This window comes from Bos mutus, chromosome 22 (assembly GCF_027580195.1).
Source record: "Bos mutus isolate GX-2022 chromosome 22, NWIPB_WYAK_1.1, whole genome shotgun sequence".
Taxonomy (NCBI): domain Eukaryota; kingdom Metazoa; phylum Chordata; class Mammalia; order Artiodactyla; family Bovidae; genus Bos; species Bos mutus.
This window is the reverse complement of record NC_091638.1, coordinates 56309823-56332891: the sequence shown is the minus strand read 5'-3', so window position 1 is coordinate 56332891 and position 23069 is coordinate 56309823. Positions and strand designations below refer to the sequence as shown.

The following is a 23069-nucleotide window of genomic DNA, read 5'->3' as shown; positions in this document are numbered from 1 at the left end:
CTGTTTCCCCATCTATTTCCCATGAAGTGAGGGGACCAGATGGCATGATCTTCATTTTCTGAATGTTGAGCTTTAAGCCAACTTTTTCACTCTCCACTTTCACTTTCATCAAGAGGCTTTTTAGTTCCTTTTCACTTTCTGCCATAAGGGTGGTGTCATCTGAGATTATTGATATTTCTCCTGGCAATCTTGATTCCAGCTTGTGCTTCCTCCAGCCCAGCATTTCTCATGATGTACTCTGCATAGAAGTTAAATAAGCAGGGTGACAATATACAGCCTTGGTGTACTCCTTTTCCTATTTGGAACCAGTCTGTTGTTCCACGTCCAGTTCTAACTGTTGTTCCATGTCCAGTTCTAACTGTTGCTTCCTGACCTGCATATAGGTTTCTCAAGAGGCAGGTCAGGTGGTCTGGTATTCCCATCTCTTTCAGAATTTTCCAGTTTATTGTGATCCACACAGTCAAAGGCTTTGGCATAGTCAATAAAGCAGAAATGGATGTTTTTCTGGAACTCTCTTGCTTTCAAATATCCCAGTGTCCACATGTGTCTAGTTGCCTTTTCTGCCCCCAGTCACATTGTTCAGATCATACTCTGAGTCTGAGCAAGGCCCCTACGTTTGCCTCTGGTTGAAGGGTCTCGTAGGATCTTTCCTTTTTGGGGCCTTTCCCACGTTTATTTTTCCTCCTTACTTATTTGTAGGAGGCACTGGATCACGTGTCCTGGAGAGTTCCTCATATCTGGGTTTTACTGATTTCATGTGGCCCTTGCATTTCCTGTAAAATGTTAGATCTAGACAACTGGCCTGGTGTAGGGTTTTTGTTTTTTTGAGTTATTTTGGCGCACTGGGTCTTGGTTACAGCGTGTGAGCTCCTCATTGCTGCGGCTTCCTGACGCGGGCACAGGCTCTGGGACACGGGCTTCCGAGGTTGTGGACGCAGCTCTGAGGCCCCGGGGCGCGTGGCATCTTACTGCCCAGAACAGAGGCCGAACCCGTGTCCCCTGCACTGGCAGGTGGCCTCTTAACCCTGGGTCACCAGGGAGGGGATCCCAGTGTTGTTTACTAAAAGGACCCTTTAACGTTTCTTAATAAGCCTTCTTGGAGGGCTGTTGTGTGCCCAGCCCCACGGTGGGCCCCGGGAGACTGTGGCTGGTCAAGATCAGGGGTGGGTGGGGCTGGGGGAATGCATACGTGAGTCCCTGGGCTGCTTGCCCACCGGCCACAGGGACTGGCCAGCACCCAGCTGGTGCTTCCCTGGGCACGTTTGTCAGCTGGGGGCCTGGGGGCGGTCTGGGCCCTGGGTGAAGTCCTGCTGCCCCCCGCCCCCTGCAGCAGTCCGGGCCCTGGGTGATGTCCTGCCCCCCGCCCGCCTCCCGCAGTGGTCTGGGCCCTGGGTGACGTCCTGCTGCCCCCCACCCCCGCCCGCAGGCCTGGCCCGGGGCGCCGTCCGGGCGCCGCGCCGCCACCCTCCGGTGCTGCGCATGGTGCTGGAGGCACTGCAGGCCGGGGAGCGGCGCCGGGGCACCTCGGTGGCAGCCATCAAGGTCTACATCCTGCAGAAGTACCCGACGGTGGACGCCCTCCGGCTCAACCACCTGCTGAAGCAGGCCCTGGCCACGGGCCTGCACCGCGGCCTGCTCATCAGGCCCGTGAACTCCAAGGCCAAGGGGGCCACCGGCAGCTTCAAAGTGAGTGCCGGGTGGTGGGGGGGGTGAAGGGGAGGTGCCAGGTGGTCCCGGGGTGTGGCGAACTTGGCCCCAGGCTTGAACTCCAGCTCCAGCTCTTTCTTCCCGAGCTCTGGGTGCTGTTCCCTCTTTCCTCCTGTCTGTTCTTTGTCCTCTGTCTTCACCCAGATGCCCCCTGCTTGCTCCCCCCACCCCCCGGGGAGGCTGAGCCCCGACACGGCCCCCGTCACCCTGCTGCACCCGGGACCCATGACCAGAGACTGTTTCAGCTGTTTCACTTCCGGGTCCTTGGTGCCCATGACCCCTTCCTGGAATTCCTTTACCAGGGGCGGCCCAGACCCAGCCTTGGCCCCTTCAAGGTCACAGCCTTGGGGTTTGCTCCCCACACTCCCTGGCTCCAAAACCAGGGCTGACGCCTCTCTGAGCCAACACATCCTCCTCTCTTAAAGGGTCAAGTCACCCAGAGCTGAGAGCAAATTTGGCACAAAATTCAAACCACAGCGTCGTGACTGCCAGCTGCCACCAGGGACATCTTGGATCCCAGATCCCAGGGACCCGGACCTGGGATCCATCTTGTCACTGCTGTGCTCCAGCATGTAGCAGTTCCTCTGACAGTCACCGTGGAACTTGGTGGAACATTCTCAAACTGCCAGTTCCAGTCCCTGTGGGAACAGGCTAGCTGTGCTCAGGGACACCCCCTCCTGGGACTCTGAGTGTGTGGGTCTGAACTTCGACAGCTGCCATGGCAAGGCCAGGGGCACAGGGTGGAGTGAAGGGGGAGCAGGAGAGAGAGTGCTGGGGGTGTGTGTGACTGGGAGGCAGTCAGGAAACTGGACCAAGGGGTGGGAGGCAGAGAAGGGGGTGTCGGGTACCATGGAGTCAAGATGTGTGTGTGCTGGGAGTGGGGGTTGTTTTCTGGTCATGGTGGGTAACGGGGACCCATGAGGATTCAGGGATGTTGGGGAGCAGCGTCATCAGAGCTGGGCTCTAGAAGGGCAGAACCAGGGGCCCTTGCGTCCCCCTGCTGCTCACACCCTCCCTGATGACCCCATTGTAAAGATGGGAAGACTGAGGCCCAAGCGGGGAGGGAAAGACTTGGACAGGTCGAGTTGCATGGCTGGAGTTGGGGCCCATCTGCCCTCCACGTCCATGTTCAGCTGCAGAGCAGGAAGCAGCCAGGAGACCTGGGGATGTGGTGGCGTGAGGCGGGGGCAGGGGTGGTGGTGTCAGGGCCACAGTCCACAGGGAGGTGTTGGGGGGAAGTCAAAGGAGCTTCACGGGTTAGCATGAGAAGACAGCATCAGAGCTCACAGTATGTGCTGGGCTCGTGGGCAGGGGCGGGAGGTACATGCCTGCCACCTACCCAGGGAACGGGGAGAACGCTGGGTGAGTTTTGCAGACTCGAGTCCTGTAGCTCCTCCATGGCGGCACCTCTCTCGTGGTGCGGGGGGTGGCATGCACTGCTGGCTTCCGGCTTTTAGGAGGCGGTTGTGCCCCAAGCCCTTGGCCGCCTTCTTCGCCCCCTCCCTGGGGATGGGGGCTTCTTTGAGCCTCACGCAGGGTGTCGGGGCAGGAGATGCCCAGATCTCTGCTCTCACTTCCACCCCGTTCTCTCCTCTGCCAGTTAGTCCCCAAAGACAAAAGGAAAATCCCACCCAGGAAGACGGCCCCCAGGATGCCCGGTCAGGCTGAGGGGAAGGACCCCAAGAAGCCGAGTGAGTCAAAGAAGGACCCTGCCAACACAGTCGAGGTGAAAAAAGGATCCAGGAAGCCCAGAGAGGAGAGGGCAGCTCCCTCCAAACCAGGCGCAGCCAAGAAGGCCCCCAAGAAAGGCACGCAGACCAAGGACCCAGAGCCAAGGCTGGGTGAGGCCAAGAAGTCCTCCCGACGGCCGGACAAGGCCGCTCAGGCCCCTCCCAGTGCCAGTGGGCCTGGTGGGAAGTCGAAAGTCAAAGAAAGAGGGAGCCGCCAAGGTATGGGTGTGAATGGGGTGGGCATGGGATGGGATTTCTGGCAACCACTGGCCACGAGTTGGGATGGAGGGGTCAGTTTTGGGGAGGAGGGGCTGTCTACTCAATGTGCCCTAGGACACTTGGCTTGACCCGGAGAGACAGAGAACTCATGGTAGCTGGTGGGGGTGGGAGGAGGGGTCAGGGGAGGCTTCCTGGAGGAGGTGGCCCACGCAGGAGACCAGCTTGTGCAAAGGCCTGAAGGCATGAAGAACGTGGCTGTGCTGAGCTGTGCTTAGACGCTCAGTCATGTCCAACTCTGCGGCCCCATGGACTGTAGCCTGCCAGGCTCCTCTGTCCATGGGCGATTCTCCAGGCAAGAATACGGCAGTGCGTTGCTATGCCCTCCTCCAGGGGATCTTCCCAACCCAGGGATCGTACCCAGGTCTCCCACATTGCAGGTGGATTCTCGACCATCTGAGCCACCAGGGAAGCCCCGAAGGTGGAAGAAGTCTAAATAGTCCTGTCTGTGTGCATCGGGGGTGGGAGAAGGGGACGCTGTGAAGGGCGGCGGGAGGCTGGACTTGATTGGTGAGGAGCCACGGAAAGAGCCTGAACAGGGGACACTTAGGGCCCAAGGTGCTTTTTTTCTTACGAATCTAAAAAAAAAACACAAAACTATAAAAATTGGAGTGTGATTGTTTTACAATGTTTTTCTGCTGAGCACCGATGTGAATCGACTATATGTATACATACATCCCCTCCTGGTGATCCCCCTCCCACCCCTCTAGTCATCACAGCACCGAGTCGAGCTCCCTGTGCTGTACAGCAGCTGCCTGCGAGCTCTGTGTTTTATACACGGCAGTGTGTATATTTCAGCGCTACTCTCTCAGTTCGTCCCACCCTCCCTCCCCGACTGTCCAGAAGTCTGTTCTCTATGTCTGTCTCTCTCTTCCTGCCCTGCAAAAAGGTTTGATCCCAGTTTTCTAGATTCCATGTATATGCATTAATATATATTTGCTTTTCTCGTTTTGACTGACTTCACCCTGTATGACAGTCTCTAGGTTCATCCACCTCAGTAGAACTGATTCAAATGCATTCCTTTTCATGGCTGAGTAATACTCCTTGGTGTAGATAGACCACAACCCCTTCATCCATTCCTCTGTCGATAGACATCTAGGTGGCTTCCATGTCCTGATTGTTGTAGATAGTGCTGCAGTGATCAGGGTGGGCACATGTGTCTTTTTGAATTATGGTTTGCTCAGGATACATGCCCTCCTGGTGGGATTGCTGGGTCACGTGGTGGTTTTATTCCTAGTTTCGTAGGGAAATTCTATACTGTTCTCCATGATGGTTTTTATCAAGTTATGGAAAGACTCTGAACAGGGGACAGGCAGGGCCTGAGGCATTTTTTAAAATGTATCCTGGCCGTCACATGGAAGATGGATTGAAGACATGGGGCTGACAGCCCTGTCGGGGGCCTTCGGCGTGGGTGGATGGGGAGCTGTGAATGGAATGAGGGATGGTTGCCCTCCTTCCACTTAATCCTCCTGCTGTCCCGTGGGCAAGAGGCTGCGACCTTCAGTTGGCAGACTCGGGCACCAGGCTCAGAGAGACTGAACAACTTGTCCCAGGTCACACAGCCTGCAAGTGTCAGCGTGAGGACTGGGCCGTGGGCGGGCTGTGGGGCCCCTCAAGCCTGCTGCTGAGCGGCACCTCCTCCGGAAAAGTCTGTCTCACACGGCATCCCCTCTTCCAGCAGATACCAAGGCCCACAGGAAAACACAGCCTGGAAGTCAGAGTTCAAAATCCACGGTCACCAAGGTAGGTGTCGGGGTAACTTCCCTTGTCTTGATCTCCAGTGGCCAGAGCTCGAGTGTTCCCACCTAAGCCCGGGGCGGGGGTCAGATGAGGAAGAGGGTAACTTACTTCACTTTCCTCTGCTCCCAGCCCTCCAGTGCCCGGAGGATCACCGTCCCCACCTTATAGATAGGGGGCTGAGGCTTAGAGAGGGGAGGGCGCTTGTCGAAAGCAACCTAGAGCTGGGGTTTCAACCCTGAGTTCGTGGGCTCTGCGTGGTGGGCCCAGCCCTGCCACCTTCTCCTGGTTTGCTTTCTTACAGGGTGAGAATGGTGCTCCCCTGGCCAAAAAGAAGATGGGGGGCAAGGTCCCTAAAGAGGCTGCTGGGGAGGGGCCCAAAGCCAAGGCCCCTGTTCCTCCCAAGGGTGCTGGGTCCAAGAAGGAGCCTGGACCACTGGCTGGGAAGGCTGAGGCCTCTAAGGGCCCGAGAAAGCCTGGCATCCCCACCAAGTCTTCAGTGTCCAAAGCGGCCAGCAAGAAGGCAGAAGCCGAGGGCTAGAGGCAAGGTGGAGAGATGCAGATTCTACTTTTTACTCCCCTAGAAACTATCACTCTGTTTATTTCACTAGAACCTATTTATCAATAAAGCTTTTTTTCCCCACTCATGGGTGCGAGAGGAGGCTGAGGTCTAAAGGTTTGGCCATCCAGGGCATGCACCCAGATGGACAGGATGGAAGCTCCTCCCCTGGGAGATGCAGACTGCAACAGGGATGCAAAGGCATGCAGGGGCCTGCGGAGGCGCAGGAGAGGTGCTTCGTCCAACCTGAGATCTGGGACTGCTTCCTGGAGGAGGCAGCTTTTGGTCTTAAAAGGACGAGCAGGAATTGCCAGACAGATGACGGGGGAAGGGCTTGCAGGCAGTGGGATAGGCCTGGATGGGGGCGAATTGAGGCTTTGAGAGGAGCACAAGCCGGGGAGGGGTGGCATGAGCCCCTGGGCCGTGGGGATGGGGCAGCAAGGCATGGCGGAGTAGGCTAGGGAAGGCAGGCAGGCATCTTCTTGGGAGCGGTTGGAGCCAGGGAGGGTTACAGGCTGGGGAGAGACTGACGTGTGTGTTGAGAAGAAGCTCTGTGGCTGCAGAGAGGAAGGATTAGAGGAGCTGAGAGGAAGTATGGATCACTGGACTAGTCACTGAGCAGGACTGTGGGTCCCGCGGGAATCTGCAGAAGGAAGTGGAAGTGCGGGGGCCCTGGGTTGGGAGTGAGCTACGGAACTCAGGGCAGCTCATAAGCTAAAGCCCACACAGAGACGGTACCTGGAGGTGCAGAGGTGAGGGCTAGGGTTATTTTTAAACAAATGTGACACTGCGCGAGGAGAGGTTGAGTCTGCCTCCCTGCACCTTCATTCTGGGCTTTGTGATTGCTTGAATCAGGTACTGAGGAGATGACGCTGGGACACTTTCTGGGCCCAGGGTTCAAGAGACCGGCAGCTTCTGCTTCCTGCGTGCGGGCTGCTTTTCTGTTTTTTAATACTTGTGCTTAGAATTCAGCCACCATGCAGTGGGGAAGCCTAAACAGCCGTTGGATGAGAATCGAGACACCCCAGTTCTCAGCCCCAACTGAGCTCCCTGACCAGCCAGCACCAATTTGCTGGGCATGCGCCATCCAGGAACTGGATCTTCTGCCCCTGTTGAGCGGCCCCACTGACACCAAGGGACGGGCCTTCCCTCGCGAGCCCTGCCCTGATCACAGACGCACGAGCGCTGTGAGTGTACTGAGGTGGTTTGTTATGCAGCAGTACACACTCTAACGAGAGCTGCAGGGTGGACAGGGTTAGATCCTGAAGGGCCTCGTGAGCCAGGGTAAGAACTTCGGATTTTAATTGTGATAAATGCCCATTTGAGGCCATTGAGGAGCTGAGTGCCCACAGGGGGACACGGGCAGCCACAGGAGGCCAGGGCGGTGTGTGTGTGTGAGTCACTCAGCCGTGTCTGACTCTGCAACCCCATGGCCTGTAGCCTGCCGGGCTCCTCTGTCCATGGGACTCTCCAGGCAAGAATATTGGAGTGGGTAGCCATTTTCCTTCTCCAGGGGATCTTGCCAACCTAGGGATCGAACCTGGGTCTCCTGCATTGCTGGCAGTCTTTTACCGTCTAAGCTACGGGGGAAGCCAGGGTGGTGGCCCCTGCTGTGGGCCAGCTGAGGGGTGCTGGCTGGCCACAGAGGGAGGGGTCAGAAGTGGTGGATGCCAGGTAGACGTTTACGCTCGGTGGATGGGATTTGTTGAGGGACTGTGTGTAGAAAGAGTCCATAATGTGGGGTCCACATGAGTACCTGCTCGACACCCACCTGGTGGGGTGAGAACTCAGCTCGTTCTGAAGGCTGTTGAGAGATGGTCCAGATGAGGGGTGACCGCTGAGCCAGGGATGGGGGGCGGAGACCAACAAGTGGATTTGAGGGGCATCAGAGGTCAACTGGACGGCACTTGGCGGGGGGCAGATGGACACAGAGGGAAACTGAGGCAGCCCAGCGTCTTCCCTCCCTCCCCTCCTCTCAGCCCTGCCCTCGCCTCGCCAATCCCAAGCGAGGCTTTGTCGGGCTTCACGGCTTCCCTGGGGCCTCTGTCATGGGGCTGCCGGCAGAGCCCCCATGGGCACTGTGAGCAGCTGGCAGGGAGCTGGGCTGGTGCTTTCCACAAGAGGGGTCCAGTTGTGGGAGGCACCCCGGGCAGGCTCTTGGGGGTGGGTATCACTGGGCACCTCTACGAGCTGGGGGCTAGCCAGGAGCCCCGACCTGGCCAAGGTCTGACAGCATGGAGCACCCATGAGACTTGGGAAAGCCTGCTCCCCGGCTTGAGAACAGACAGTCTGCCGAAGTCCCCACCTCCTGTGACCCGCAGATGGAGCCAAGGGACACCTGGAGCTGCAAGGCAAGCCTTCGGGGGCCCAGGCAAGGACTGGGGGTGGTGAGCAGATGACCCCAGAAACGAGAGATTTCCTCCACTTGCAAATGCGTCCTTAAACTTCAAGGAGGACTCGCATGTTAATCAGGCATTAAAACAGGCTGTGGAATATTTAATGGCATAGAAAGATGGTGCTGACGAAAGGCCACATGGGATAAAGGCAGCTTGCAGGATGGAGCACGTCCTGATTCCAGTTCCTACCCGTCTGCCCACGGCCCAGACGGGCACACGATTTGGGCTTTGGGACAACATTCTCTGAGATTCAGACCACGAGTGGGTTAGGGTGGGTTTTATCTTCTCCGTGCTTTTTGTCCTCCTTGACAGTTTTGCAGAAAGCATGCATTCATTCTAGAATCACACCTCCCCCCCCCCAAAAAAAACCCATCGAATGTGTCAATAACTCACATTAGAAAATCTGCTGCTTAATAAAGACGCATCAGTGATCAGAATAGAAAATTTGAAAAGATAATCTCTCTCCACCCAGAAGGCACGACAGGAAGAGGCTATTTTTAAAGCTAAAAATTGTTTACTTTTCTCTCCTCACTTTTCTGTGCTCATTAATTCTAGAACTGGTGTTGCTGGGGTTTTGTTTAAATTGTACATGTTTCTGTCCTAGTTCTTACTCCTGATATATATGTGTGGTTATTTCTCCTTCCTAAAAGGAAAAAAAACTTACTTAAGCCACTTCTAATTTGGGGCTGGTCCTCTAGTGACCTTTCTTGGGGCTCAGTGACCTTTAGCCCAGGCTCAGGCCCAGAGCCAAGTGGGGGGCAAGCAGGGCTGGGGGTCTCCGTGGTATTTGCTGATCCCAAGTCAAGGGCAGTGGCTAAAGAGTCCAGGGATATACCAGCCCGGAGCAGTCTGCATTTCCTCATCTGCATAACGGGGTTGATGGTACGTGTTTGTCAAAGTGTTGAGTGAGTTGGTCAGTTGTATCTGACTCTGTGCGACCCCCTGGACTGTAGCCCGCCAGGCTCCTCTGTCCATGGGATTCTCCAGGCAAGCATACTGGAGTGGGTTGCCATTTCCTTCTCCAGGGGGTCTTCTGACTCAGGGATTGAATCCAGATCTCCTGCACTGCAGGTGGATTCTTTACTATCTGACCCACCGCGGAAGCCCATGCATATTTGTCAAGACTGATGACAAATTCAGGATGAGCATATAAACATCCAGTCTCTTTCCAGGGTGGTCAGCTTGGAGCTCCCCACGCACTCTGGGGGGCACCGTGGACACGCCAGCTGGAGGAAGTGTGGAACAGAGGAATGAGGGCCTGTGCACACTGGCGTGTCGTCCTCCCCGTCCCAAGACCTGGGAGAGTCCTCGACTGTGCCGAGAGTCAGTTTCTACATCTGTAAAATGGGGACACATTTTCCTCACGGCCTGTTACATGGATAAGCAGGTTAGGGGCAGTGGGAGGTGAGACACAGCTGCTGTGACCTCATCCTGGCGGCCAGCAGGCACCAGCGTGGTTACCCCGCGAGGCTGCTCAGAAGCAAGGGTCAGTGTCTGCCTGCCCCTCATGAAGGGGGATGGCGGGGTCCCAAGCCAGGCCCCCCGCCCTCCTGTCTGCTACAAGCAGGCCACTTCAGGATAAAGGCTGGAGCTCACGGCAGGTTTTCCCATCAGGCTTTTATTATAAAGAAGGTTCCAGAGCGTCCCGACCTCCCCCTCCAGCCCCGCCCCTGTGGGCCACAGCCCGTCCAGGCACTGACCAGGCCAGCCCCAGGCGGCCGCTTCTGACAGAAGAGAAAGGGCGATGATCTCCGGGGGCCGTCTCTGCCGGGTCCGCCGCCCCTGGAACAGTCATTTCCAGTGTTGCGCTGGGAGCCCCAGGGGACCCTCCCGGGGCCTCCGCACTAGCGGCAGCTATTCACAGTTGGCGCGTGATAAGTTTCTTTAATATATAAAAGCTTCTTTTAAAAAAACAACAACAAAAAAGTGGTGCTATCTTTAGAAACACTTCCAGCAAGATCACGTAGCCCAGCTACAGCCTTGGTGCAACTCAGCCCCCTTCCCCTGCCCCCTCCCACCCACGCCCCCCCGGGACGGCCCCCGGCCTCAGCCTGGCTCCCAGGACAGCACAGAGCCTCCCGCGGGCCGTGGACGCCGCCTGCTCCGCTGGTGTCCGCTGGAAGCCGGGAGCGGGCCAGGCTCCTCCACAGGCGAGTAGAGACGGCGGGGGGCGACATCTTGGTGGGGGAAGCAGAAGCGAACCGAGGGCTGGGTCACAGGGCCTCCCCCTCCGCCAGGCAGGATGAGGTAGCGTTTCTGGCTGTGGCCTGGGGCCCAGGCGGCCCTCCTTTCCCGTCGGCGGCCTCGGCGGCGCTGGGCCGGGACAGAGCGAGTTGGGGGCGGCACCGTCCAGGCTGTGCTGGGTGGACGGCGTTCAAGGCCTCAGCCTGGAGCTGGAGTCTGAGGGCAGGTGCGAGGGGACGGTGCCTGAGGGGCCGGGACCGGAGGCTCCTCTGCCGGGCTCAGAAAAAGCCCCTGGTGCAGCGTCCTTTCCCAGCCGGCGTGGGAGGCACGCGGGGCGGGGCTGGGGGCAGAGTGAAGCCGCGGGGCGCCCGCCCGCCGGCCCCCAGCTCAGGCCTCGCCGTGAAGCCGCGGGGCGCTCGCCCCGCTGGCCGGGCTCAGGCCTCGCTGTGAAGCCGCGGGGCGCCGCCCGCCGGCCCGGCTCAGGCCTCGCTGTAACACTCGTAGATGTTGTCTTCCATGAGGGCCACCACCTGCTCGAACTTGTGCTGCAGCTGCGTCCTCCGGGCCGTGGGGTTCGCCTCCAGGGCGCTCATGATCTGGGGCGGTGGAGGGGGGTGGTCGGCAGCGGAGCTAGTTCAGGGCGGAGGACACCCCCACCCCGGTCCCACCACACATCTGGGGGGAGTACACACACGTGGCCTGGATTCCCAGTGCTGGCGGCCACGCCCACAGCACAGTCAGACGTGCTGGGGCCCAGAGTACCTGAGCCCCGCGCTCACGCCCGGTTTCCATGAGAGGGTGGGAAGGGCCGACGTGGGGGGAGAGTGCCCTGGGCCTCACACTGCGGGCTGCTCACCTGCGGGCGATACCTCTTGGCGTATTTGTAGATCTCTGCCATGGCCACGTTGGTGTTGAACTCATTCTGGTATTTCTGTGAGGAAAGACAGGGAGGCAGTTGGACTGCGGTGGAGACTCCATGGTCCGAACCAGGCCCAGCCCAGTCAAGACCTGCTGCTTGTACACAGCGCCACGCCGCCCCCGGCTCTGACGGTCAAGTCCTGGCCCCCACCCCCCATCCTCCCGGCCGCACCCGCGACTCCTCGGCCAGGTGCGCGTTCATCTCCTGCTCGCTGAGCGGGGTCATGTCGTGGATCTGCTTGTAGTAGCGCTGCACGATCTTCCGGTACTCGGGGATCTCCTTGGCGTAGAGCAGCTTGTTGGTTGGCGAGTCCTGGGTGGGCGGAGAGGAGCCAGAGAGTGAGACGCTGGGTGGAGACAGCAGACTCGGCTCTTTCTGGACCAGCCCGTGTCTATGCCACCACACAGACAAGGCCTGTCGCTGAGCCAGTGTCCCTGTGCTGCAGGCTCTGCACCGGGGGCTTCCCACCCCTGTCCTCTGCCCTGTTTTCTGCAGGACTCTCAGGGTGATGACTTCACAGGGGACCTACTTGGAGGAGAAAGTGCACGGGCTCGTGCCAGCTCTTGGACACGCAGGCTGTTTAGTTCGCGTCCTTGCTGAGGGTTATGGGTCTCGGTGGCTAAGATTTTTGGAAGCCTGACTGCTGTCTCAGTGGAATATTTCCCAGCACGTGTTTCCTACTCCCGAGAGCAAAGCGTGCCAAGTACGCTCCCAGTTCTTTGTCTGTCACGGGCGTCCTGCTCTCCCAGATAGCCTGTGAGAGGTGATGGCGTTTTCTGCCATTTTTGTGGTCTGTCTCTGAAAGTCACGGGCTAACGGCAGGGCCAGGTCTAACTCCCGTCTCATGCCGCTCAGCCTGGAACGCCAGGTTCTCTCGGGCCTGCTGCGCCCTCTCCCTACAGTCACCTCTCTCTCAGGTGTCTCCTCTACCCACCCTCAGTGCCCACCGGGTGGCTCCTGACCATCAGGGCTGTCACCTGGAGCCTGGCTGGTCGCCGACGCTACATCAGACCACATTCGCTTTCCATGCCCACCTGGCTTCTCCCCGCCTGGCTCTAGGGCCTGAAGATTCGGGAGCTGGTGCTGGGCACAGCTGAGGCAGCTGCAGCCCTGGAGTTTGTGACTGTGGGTGCCCGTTTCCTGGAGAACCCCTGTCTGATGACCCCATTCACCCCACATCTGAGCTCCTCCGGTTGCCCTCCCAGAAAGTCCGCTGGCCCCGCAGCACTGGGCAGCCTGCCCACAGCAGCTGACCTTGCCCAGCTGCAAGTCAGAGATGGAGCAGGCGTCGATGAAGGCCTGAGCGATGACCGAGAGGCAGGCGTCGATGTGGTCCGTCTTCTCGATGTCAAAGACAAACTGCGGGTTTTTCAGGATGTTCACCCAGAAGCGCAGAGGAAGGCTGGGGGACAGGGAGGCAGTGGCGTGAGCCCCGCCCGAGGGTGGGTCGCGGAGGAAGCAGTCACCAATGGGGGCTCGGCCAGGGAGGCCGGCAGGCCCAGAGGACAGGCTGGCTTTACTCCCGAGGCCAGCAGAGACTGGATGGAAGCTCTGGGAACCTCGGTGTCTCCTCCACAAATGGGGTTGGTGACTGTCCCTAGCCGGCAGGGGGTGAAGGGGGACGCGGCAGAGGGGCTGGGAGCCGGGTTTCCTGCATGGAGGGGCCCTGAGTTGGCCCTCGCTGCCTGCCCCATTCCCCGCAGAGCCTCCTGCTCGCACGCAGGAGCCGGGAGCCAGGGCCCAATCCTGGTTCTCATTAGAGCCCCCGCCCTGCCTGGCAGCCCGTGGCTCCTCCTCCGGCCCTGTGTGGCTGCAGGGAGTCAGTCCATCATTAGCTGGGTCACCAGGAAGGGCTGAGAGTAAGCGAGGCCTAAGACGGCCGGAGGGTTGGTAAAACCACCTCCCCGTGACTGGGGGGCCTGGGACAGGGGGACACACTCACCCCTCCTCCCCACCAATGCTCAGAGCAGCCCCTGCAACGACAGGGAAACTTCTGTGTCTGTGGCAATTCTTTTCGAGGGTCAGGCTGAACTTTTCAACAACTTCCTGTTGGGGTTTGGGTGTCTGAAAAGCTAACATGTGCCTCCAAGGAGGGATGTGATGGAGGCATGCGCGTCTCCGGGAGCCTCAACGTGCTTGTCTGCAAAATGGAGCCGACAGTGCCCACCCAAGGGGGAGGGGTGGGGGGGAGAGGGGCAAAACTTAGACAACGCTCACGTCTAGTTAATCCTTACAAGTAAGGTGGGTTCCTTTTACTGCCCTGATTTTCCAGCTGGGGGAAACTAAAGCTCAGAGAACTTAAGTCTCTTGTTCAAGCTCACACAGTTTGGAATGGCATAAGGGACTAAACCCAGGCTCTGAACCCCAACCCCACTGCTGCCGGCGTGAGCCAGTGAAGCAGCCCCGCCCCTCACCGGCCCCCCCAAGGGCCCCTCACCTGTTGGTCTTCCAGATGTGCAGCGTGTCGGGGTCTGAGATGCCCCTCTTCTCGGCTTGCTCTTCTAGGAAGTCAAAGAAGTACTTGACGGCCAGTGGGGGGCTTGTCTTCCCGGATGCTCAGGATGGCCTTGAACAGGTCATCCAGAAACTTCTGCAGTGTGCCCTACAGGGGAGTGGGTGGTGGCCATCAGCCCAGGAACATGAAGGGGGCGGGGGCGGGGGTGTTGGTGACAGGCACCTCTGGCGGCTGTGGGGAGCCCGTGGTGCTGGGGCTGAGCAGTGCTGGGTGAATGGGAAGCTGTGTAGCCCCAGGCTGGTCTCCTAAGTGCTCTGTGCCTCGGTTTTCCTGTCTGTGAAATGGGTTGGTGAAACCCACTGCACAGGAGTGTTGGAAGGACTCGGACACAGAGCAGGGAATTGGTGGGCTGGGGTGTGGGCTTTCTGCCCCTAGCCATGTGGCCTTGGGGACGTTCCTGGGCCACTACTGCCTTCTCTGTCACACCAGGGGACAGAGAAGTTGTTGCCGGGTGCCCTTCAGGCTGGGAGTGCGGCTGGCCCCGCAGGGGAAGAGCTGTCCCCCCTCCCCCAGCGTGTGCTCCCAGCTGACCCCCGGGAGTGGGGACACAGCACCTTGGTGGAGAGCAGGCGGGTCAGGTAGATCTCCGGGAGCACCTTCTTGCGGTGGCTCTGCCGGTGGGACTTCTTAGGCTCCGCCAGCTCGTCCGTGGGCAGCACCTGGGAGGCCGGGGCTGGGTCAGAGCTGGCGCCGGGCACCACCCTCAGCCGCCCCTGGGGGGCCCCACCCGGCCCCCGCGGGTGCCTGGCTCTGCACACTCCCCAGCCCAGTCTTCCCCAGGCCTGGGAGCACGGCCTCCAGAGGCCCAGGGCGGCAGGAGGCCAAGTCCACTCCCACTGAGGGGCGGGCACCCTCAGGGCTGGAGGCAGGGCACTCACCAAGTGGAAATACTTCTCCGTGTCCAAGTCTTTCACTGCGAGAGGGAAACACACACGATAAATAAACAAGACCCAGGAGCCGGGGGAGAGAGAGTGAGCAAAGGAGAAACGGAGGCAAAAAGCTGGAGAGAGAAACCCAGAGAGATGGGGAGAGCCAAACAGACGTGTGGAGAGAAGACAGAAATGCACAGAAAGACAGCTGAGAGCGAGAGCTCGAGAGACACGCATAGGAGACTCAGACAGACGGAGGCGCTGAGACAGAAAGATGTCCACAAGGGGACAGGAGAGGCAGGGAGACGATCACAGATGGACACAGGGCGGCTCCCCACGAGGGCCCACTGCCCCCGAGCCCAGACCTCACCAGCTGCTGGAATGGACCCCAAAGCCCCCAGGAGCCTAGGACCCCAGGACCCCCAAGCATGGGGCAGCTGAAGGCAGGGATGCGGGTGTGAGGCAGGGACACAGCCCGAACCCCCGATGGCCTGGCGCTCGCCCAGACCTCTTAAAACCGCCTCCCCACTCCTGGGGCCCCTCTCGGCTGCCTGCAGGAACCCAGCGCCGAGGAGGCCTGGCCACAGGCCCGGCCCGAGCAGCACTGCGGCGGAGCGCTGCGCCCGGCCCTGCCCCTGGAGGCCTCAGTTTCCCCCCAGGGCTGCGCAGGAGGGCCCGGCCCCGTCCACCGGCCTACCTCGGCCCAGCGTGTTGTCCTTCTTGTCTGTGAGGCTCATGGCCAGGGAGGCGCCTTCGGGGATCTGACGGGGAGAGAGGCCGCGGTCAGAGGGCGGAGGTCAAGAGGGCGGAGGTCAGGAGGGTGGGGCGGGCGGGGCCGGGGCCCACCTTGTAGTGTGCCAGCGTGTTGAGCTTCTTGCGGCCGTCCTCCACCACCGAGGTGTCGTCCAAGTCCCGCAGGATGTAGCTCTGGGTGCTCGAGGCGAACCACTCTGGGGGCAGGGGGCCGGGGGTGAGGGCCGGGGCGCCCACCCACGGGGAGAGAAGCGGGGGTCCCCAGAGCTCTCTGAGCCTCTACTGCATCTGGGAGCCGGGGCTCCACACAGCCATCCTCGGGGCGGGCACTGGGCGGTTGGAGCAGCCAGGCCAGCCTCTCCTGCCCATCGGGCTGTCATCACCTGCGGCGAACTCACCACCCGGCCCCAACATGAGCTCCCAACTGATGGGCACCGTTTTCACGTCCCTAGAGCCAGAGACCATGTGACCGAGCGGGGCCCGCCGCCGCCCCCCAACCCTGCCCACCTAGGTCAACATCCTCGGCCCGCGGCCACTGGGAGTAGGGCACGTTCTTGCAGAAGGCTTCCAGAATCTTCTCCTTCACCTGCGTCAGCGTGTCCGTGTCCATGGCACGAACGCTCAGCGAGTCCATGCTGCAGCCTTGGAAGGACACGTTCAGGTTCTGCAGGAGAGAGACGGGGGGCTCAGCAGCTGCTCACCGACCGGATGGGCAGACAGCCTGCGGGCGGGGGTGTCAGGACCAAAGCCGGGAGCCCCTCCCAGCCCTCCGAGCCGGCTCACCCGGGGCTTGGCCTCGATGTTTTCCCGCAGCAGCCACTCCTCGTTGAGCGTGTAGCGGGCCTTGCCCGTGATGGCGTCGATGGAACCTTTGTTGATCTGCTGCTTGATGGCGCACAGGAGCAGGAAGAAGGGCTCCCCCACTGTCTCCTGGGGGACGGGGGGGGATGGGGCGCGGTCAGAGGCTGAAGCCAGCTGCCCACTCTCCAGATTCCAGCCCTGAGCCTGTGGCCCGCCCCCCCCCGGAACCCTTCATACCCCGTTCCACCAACCCCTTCGTGGCTGCCTGCTTCACACCATCCTTTTGATCCTGGCGCCGCTCAGCCCTCCCACCCCCACACCCAGGGCATCTCCCTGGATTCTCAGCTCAGACACCGCCCAACCTGGGCGGCCACATTCGTTTTATTGCGCCGGCAACCTTTCCAGGTAGCAGGGGCATCCTCACGGCCGAGGCTCAGAGAGGGCAAGCAAGCTGCTCAAGGTCACCCAGCAGGGAGGTGGCAGAGCCGGACTCAAAGGCATGCCAGGGAGGGCCCGAGGGCTGAGAAGAGTGTCTTCCTGACACAAAGCCCCTGACACGGTCTCTGTTCCCAGGGTAGCTCTGAGCCTCGATTCCCCCACCCATATAACGGACCCTGTGGGCCAGCCCCTTTCCCACATGTATGCAGAGACCACAGTCACCGGTCCTGGCAGAGGTGGCAGGAGGATAAAAGGAAGTGAGACCTCCGGGGCAGGGGCACGGCTGCCCGGCGCCCTCACCCGCAGGCAGCTGTACATGCAGATGGACATCCAGTTGGTGAGCATTTTCTCAACCACGGACTCCGTGCGCCGCAGCATCAGCTTGGGGTTCTTGGCGGCCGAGGCGTCGATGAGGTCCACCAGCAGCTCCTTCATGATGCCCGTGTAGTACTCGAGCTTGCCATGGAGCGCAATGGTCAGCAGGGAGGCCAGGCTGCACCTGTGGGCAGGTGTGGGGGTGGGGAGTCAGCCGCACCGCAAGGCCCCGGGACCCCGAGGACCACACCGCGGGGGCTCCCCTCATCACTGGATGAGGCGTATGCGGCAGAAATCTCCCTGGAGAAAAGCCTACCTTCCCTACCGTGCACAGTAACCACCATGCCCACGAGCCCTGTCCTGGGCAGGCAGGACCAGGAAGGGGCAGAATGGGGAAGGGGGCCAAGGCCTCAGAGGAGATGCTGGCTGCCCCAAGGACACAGTGCTCTGCAAACTGCCCCAGGCTTGGATCCAGCCCGGTGGACCCAGGATGCGTTGTCCTTCCCTGGAGCCCGCACGGCAGCCTGACCTATCCCGCACCGCGAAGTCCTTCTGTTGCTCCAGCGCATGGACGAAGACAATGAGGAAGTGCTTGTTGTTGAGCAGCGAGGAGAACAGGCTGATGCCCTCTTCCATGTTGGGCCGGCAGCTCTCGGGGATCTGCAGGGAGCAAGCGGTGAGGGATGTTGACGGGGTCCCGTGTCTGAGCGCTCGGGATGCCCAGAGTGGCACCTTGAATGCTTCCCGGGATGGGGAGCTCATTACCTATTAGTGGGAGATGCCTAACTCCCTGTGACCAGGAACAATGGCTCAGCTGAGTTGGAAAGGGGGGCTCAGGCGAGGGTGCCCGAAGGCAACCCCATATCCCTGTGTGGGGAACCCTCTCCCGTTCTCTAGGCGGCAGGGGGAAAGAGATGTTTGGGGGACCCAACCCTTTCCCCTCTCTGGTCTGGGAGTCAGTATGTAGAATACCCTGAATAGCCACTTGACTACCTGCTGGGATGGAGAGCTCGCTACCTTACAATGGCAAGTTCCTCCCAACTTCCCAAGATTAGGATCAACGGATCAGATAACTAGAAAGCAGGGCCCAGAGAGAGGTGGGGGTGCCCCGAAGGAGCCCTTGTGTGTGTGTGTGTGTACGGGTGGGGGGCTACTCACCTTCCACTCTCCCAGCAGCGGGTGGGTCTCCTGCACTGGGGAGCTGCCCTGGGAGTTGAGGGTCTGGGAGGGGAGCACATAACGCTCTTCGTAGAGGGAGGAGCACTGTGGAGCAGACCCGCAGCGTCTCAGCAGGGCCACGCACTCCCCTGACTCATGCAGGGGCTGCCCCACAAATGCACAAGCCCACTCGATAGGAAGAAGAGGCAGTGGGCCACGCCCAGGGGTCACAGGACTCCAGAGGAGAGGGGAGGGGAGTCCCAGGGGGCTTCCTGGAGGAAAAGCAGAACCAGCCTGAAGTCCATGGGTGGCGAAGCTGGAGTGCACAGGCATAAGAGGAAGCTAAAGCAGCTCAGTGTGGAAGGAGGAAACGAGGAAACGCGGCAGAGAGGCCTGAGGGGACCCAACAGGGGCTTGGTGTCCCAGAGCAGGGTGGGGCCACCCGCAGAGATATTCCTGACAGGCCGAGGAAGGTGGGGACGGGGCAGCGGCCCCTGGAATAGCACGAGGAGGCATGGAAGCGAGGGGACTGAGTCCAGTGCACAGGAGGAAGAGATGGAGGGAGGATGGCCCAGCACCCCAGAGGAAAGCAGGGCTGACAGCTGGCTTCAGTAGACACACTCAAACAGCAAGTGAGCAGAGAAAGCAAGTTGGGACAGGGCGGTGGAACCTGGGCCCTTTCCCTCAGCAGGCCAGGCAGGGCGGCCAGGGAAGGCGGCTGAGCTGCCATAGGCGGGTGTGCAGGTTTTGCACTGCTCAAGGAACTCCTGAGGTATCACCAGCCAGCGGGAGCCGGCCCTGACCTTGGGGAAGAAGGTGCGGGTCACGAAGTGCTTGTACTCCAGGAAGGGGATGCCCTGGCTGCGGTTCAGCTCCTTGGTCAGGTCCGTCATGTCCGTCTGCAGCTCTGCGAAGCCTGGCGGGCAGGCAGGTGGCCGTGAGTGGATCAGGGGGCAAAGCCAAGGCCCGAGGTCCCGCGTGGCTGCCCCCGCTACCTTTCCGGATTTCCTCTCGGATCTGGGACTCCATCTCCTCCATCTGCAGCAGCGTCTTCTGCCAGTAGCGCTCGGCGCGGCGGCTCTTGGTGCAGAATACGAACAGGGCTGTGGGCAGCAGGGAGGTGGGTCAGGCCTGTGATCCCTTCGGTGTCAGAGAGTGTGTCGTTACCTGCCGTGTGCAGGGCCTGGGTGGAAGGGAGACAGCCTTCCTGCGAGCCTCAGCTCCTCTGGCAGCTCACTCAGCTCAATGCCAAAAACAGCAAACCACCCCATCAACAAACGGGTGGAAGATCCTAAAATAGACATTTCTCCAAAGAAGACATACAGGTGGCCAAGAGGCACATGAAAAGATGAACATCACTAATGATTAGAGAACTGCAAATCTAAACGACTCCATATCACCTCACACTGGTCGGAATGGCCATCGTCAAAGAGGCTGCTGCTGCTGAGTCACTTCAGTCGTGTCCAACTCTGTGCAACCCCATAGACGGCAGCCCACCAGGCTCCCCCGTCCCTGGGATTCTCCAGGCAAGAACACTGGAGTGGGTTGCCATTTCCTTCTCCAATGCATGAAAGTGAAAAGTGAAAGTGAAGTCTCTCAGTCGTGTCCGACTCTTCGCGACCCCATGGACTGCAGCCTACCAGGCTCCTCCATCCATGAGATTTTCCAGGCAAGAGTACTGGAGTGGGGTGCTATCGCCTTCTCCAATCAAAGAGTCTACAAGACAGTAAATGCTGGAGAGGGTATGGAGAAAAGGGAACCCTCCTACACTGTTGGTAGAAATGAAAACTGGTACCACCATTATGGAGAACAGTACAGAATACCTTTAAGAACTAAATATAGAGCTACAATATGACCCAGCAATTCCACTCCAGGGCATATATCTGGGGAAAATCATAATTTCCAAAAGATACATGCACCCCAGTGTTCATTGCAGCACTATTTACAATAGCCAAGACATGGGAGCAACCTACATGACCATTACAGAGGAGTGGGTAAAGATGATGCGATGAAATATTACTCAGCCGTAAAGAAGAAGGACATAATGCCATTTACGACATCATGAACAGACCTAGAAACTATCAAAGTGAAGGAAGTTGGACAAAAATCATACGCTATAAAAATAATACAAATGAACTTATTCATAAAACAGAAAGACTCACAGACTTTAACAAACTTGTGGTTACCAAAGGTGAGGGGAGGGACAGATCAGGAGTTTGGGACTGACGTATACACACTACTTATATAAAACAGATAACCAACTAGGGCCTCCTGTATAGCACAGGGAACTCCACTCAATACTGGGTAGTAACCGACATGGAAACAGAATGTGTGTAACTCAGTCACTTTGCAGCACACCTGAAACTAACACCATGTTGTAAATTAACTCTAATAAAGTTAATTGAAAAAGTAAATTACTTGTGGAGCAAAAAGCATAAAATAGTGATCAACAGTGGATTTCTCTAGATACGAGGATTACGGGTGATTTCTCTTCTCTTTTAGCAGAAAGATATTTACATGTTCTATCTCTGTTTTCCCTAAAATTTTCTATATTGATTGAATACATTGTGTTTTAAAAACCAGCTTCATTGAGATAATACACACACCATCTAATCTATCTACGTATACAACTCACTGCCTTCTGGTATATTATGGGGTTGTGACACCATCCTCAATCTGATTTTAGCACACTTTTCCTGCCCCTAGGAGACCCACGACCACAAGTGCTCAGTCCCTGTCCACCCTCCTCCTGCCTCTAGGAACCACTAATTTGCCTTGTGTTTTTTGATTTACCTGTTCTGGACATTTTATATAAGTGGGACCAAACAAGAGGTAGCCTTTTATATCCGGCATCTTTCACTTACCACGATGTCAAGGGTCACCCACGCTGAAGTACGTGTGAGAACTTCCCTCCTTTGTATGACTTAATACTATTCCCCATATGGCTAAACCACATTTTCTTTGTCCATTCATCAGCGGATGGGCATTTTGGGCAGTTGCCACTGTGAACCTTGGTGCACAGGGGCTGGTGTTGACGAGGGTTCTCTTTCTCCAGGGCAGATGCCCAGAGTAGGGAGCTGCTGGGTCATGCAGGAACACTAACCTTTCGAGGAAATTGGTGGCGAGTTTGCCATAGCAGCGGCACCAGTTAAATTCCCACCAGCAGTGTACGAGGGCTCCAACTGCCCTGCGACACTGAATATCATACTTTTGTGACCATTATTTTAACAGGGGTATAGCCTACCTAATGCGTAGGGTCATCTCCCCGCGCAGCCCTCTCAGAAGTAGCTTCAGTAGCCCTACAGCCCACAGAGCACGGTTCCAAGTCCCTCTGCCTGGTGCTCAGGGCCCGGGCCGGCACACCTCTCCACAGCGCCCATACTGCACACTTTGTACCGTCGCTGGGACGCCCTCCTCACCCCGCTCTGAGCGCCTGACCCGCTCCCAGCTCCACACCTTTGTTCAGTGTGCCCGGGCCATTATACCTCTGTCCTACCCACCGATCTTCAGAGGGGGCTGAGGTGGGCAGGTCTGCCCCGCGAGGCATCACGAGGCTGAGGGGGGCTCCTTACCGACCACGGAGAGCAGCAGCAGGACACTGCAGATGACGATGGACACGATGATGGCGGTCTCACTGCCCCCCAGCTGCAGCGTGGCGATGGTCTGGTTGAAGTTCCCTACCTGGATCTGTCAGGGTGGTGGGGGCGTGTGGTGAGGGAGCAGTAGCTTCCCTGGACATGCGCCCTGGCTCTTCTCCTCACTGGCTGTATGGCCTGGAGCAAGTCAGCTAACCTCTCTGAGCCTCAGATGTCCCAAGTATCAATAGAAGAGATAACCCCACCCGCCTCCTGGGGACGCTGTGAGGGCTACAAGAGATGACATTTGTCAAGCCCTTAGTCCTGGGCCTGGCACGGAATGGGTGACTCACGAAATACAGGGAAGTGTGATTACTAGTTCTGTGATGACTATGGGCAGTTCCCAGAGCCTGGCCTGTGAACTGAAGTATCTGCTGGGCTGCCCGAGGACAGGAAAGCAAATGAGTTCTTAGGACTCAGACTACAGAACTGGGACCGGGGTGCAGGTGAAAGGCAGCTTCTGCAGTTCACAGCCATCGTGGGGTGTGTGTGCTGCCAGAAAGGGGGTGAGCTCCCCATCCCGGGAGGCATGCAAGCAGGTACAGTGCAGAAGAGACCCCCCCTTTCCGGGCCTTCTCCCCACCTCTCCTGCTTCCCTCCCTCTGTGACTGTGCCTGGTGACTGGCGGCCCAGACTCTGGGTATGCCACCAGGCGGAACAGAGACCCCCTCTCATGGCCTCTGAGAATCCAGCCCATTGGGCCCAGCTGGGGGCCAGTCACGGACCCTGAACAGGTCACTCAGTCCTCGAGTTTCCTCATCTGCCCAGTGGGGACCTAAAGCCCTGCTTTCCTCCACTGTCTGAGTTCCTGAGCGTGAAGGTGCTCAGCTGAGACGCCCCAGATGGCGAGGCAGGTGATCGGGCCTTGTGGGCAGGACTGGGGGGACCACCCCTGCCTCCGGTGCCCAGTCCGCTCACTGTGATGGGCAGCTGCCCCTCCGCCGTGCCCAGGGACTCATTGACGGAGCAGTGGATGACTCTCTCGGAGACAATCTGGATGTCGCAGGCCACCTGGCCGATCTTGACGCGGTACTCGTGGCTTTCGAGCCCCAGCCCGTCCTGCTCCTTCTGCGGGAG

The 23069-nt window shown here is 58.8% G+C and overlaps 2 protein-coding genes across 3 annotated transcripts in view; one reads left to right on the top strand and one right to left on the bottom strand.

The window, feature by feature from the left end:
• The window catches only part of H1-8 (H1.8 linker histone), a 33698-nt gene extending 26216 nt beyond the window's left edge, over positions 1-7482 (top strand). Inside the window, exons 2-5 of one of the 2 annotated variants that reach the window (XM_070359660.1) lie at positions 1427-1686; positions 3308-3656; positions 5395-5456; positions 5755-7482. In XM_070359660.1, coding sequence (XP_070215761.1) covers positions 1427-1686; positions 3308-3656; positions 5395-5456; positions 5755-5991 — 908 coding nt within the window. In that variant the 3' untranslated portion in view covers positions 5992-7482. Of the gene's footprint in view, positions 1-1426; positions 1687-3307; positions 3657-5391; positions 5457-5754 lie in introns of both variants that reach the window. The other variant, XM_005902849.3, reaches the window with a different exon arrangement.
• A 2525-nt stretch (positions 7483-10007) lies between these two features.
• The window catches only part of PLXND1 (plexin D1), a 48751-nt gene continuing 35689 nt past the window's right edge, over positions 10008-23069 (bottom strand). The window contains 19 exon segments of the mRNA XM_070360281.1: positions 10008-11185; positions 11446-11520; positions 11680-11820; positions 12763-12910; positions 13946-14046; positions 14048-14110; positions 14578-14682; positions 14902-14936; positions 15590-15653; positions 15739-15842; positions 16153-16309; positions 16429-16575; positions 17185-17383; positions 17729-17859; positions 18358-18462; positions 19161-19273; positions 19353-19460; positions 21930-22044; positions 22911-23060. Of these exon segments, the coding sequence (XP_070216382.1) occupies positions 11069-11185; positions 11446-11520; positions 11680-11820; positions 12763-12910; positions 13946-14046; positions 14048-14110; positions 14578-14682; positions 14902-14936; positions 15590-15653; positions 15739-15842; positions 16153-16309; positions 16429-16575; positions 17185-17383; positions 17729-17859; positions 18358-18462; positions 19161-19273; positions 19353-19460; positions 21930-22044; positions 22911-23060 (2178 nt within the window). The 3' untranslated portion in view covers positions 10008-11068.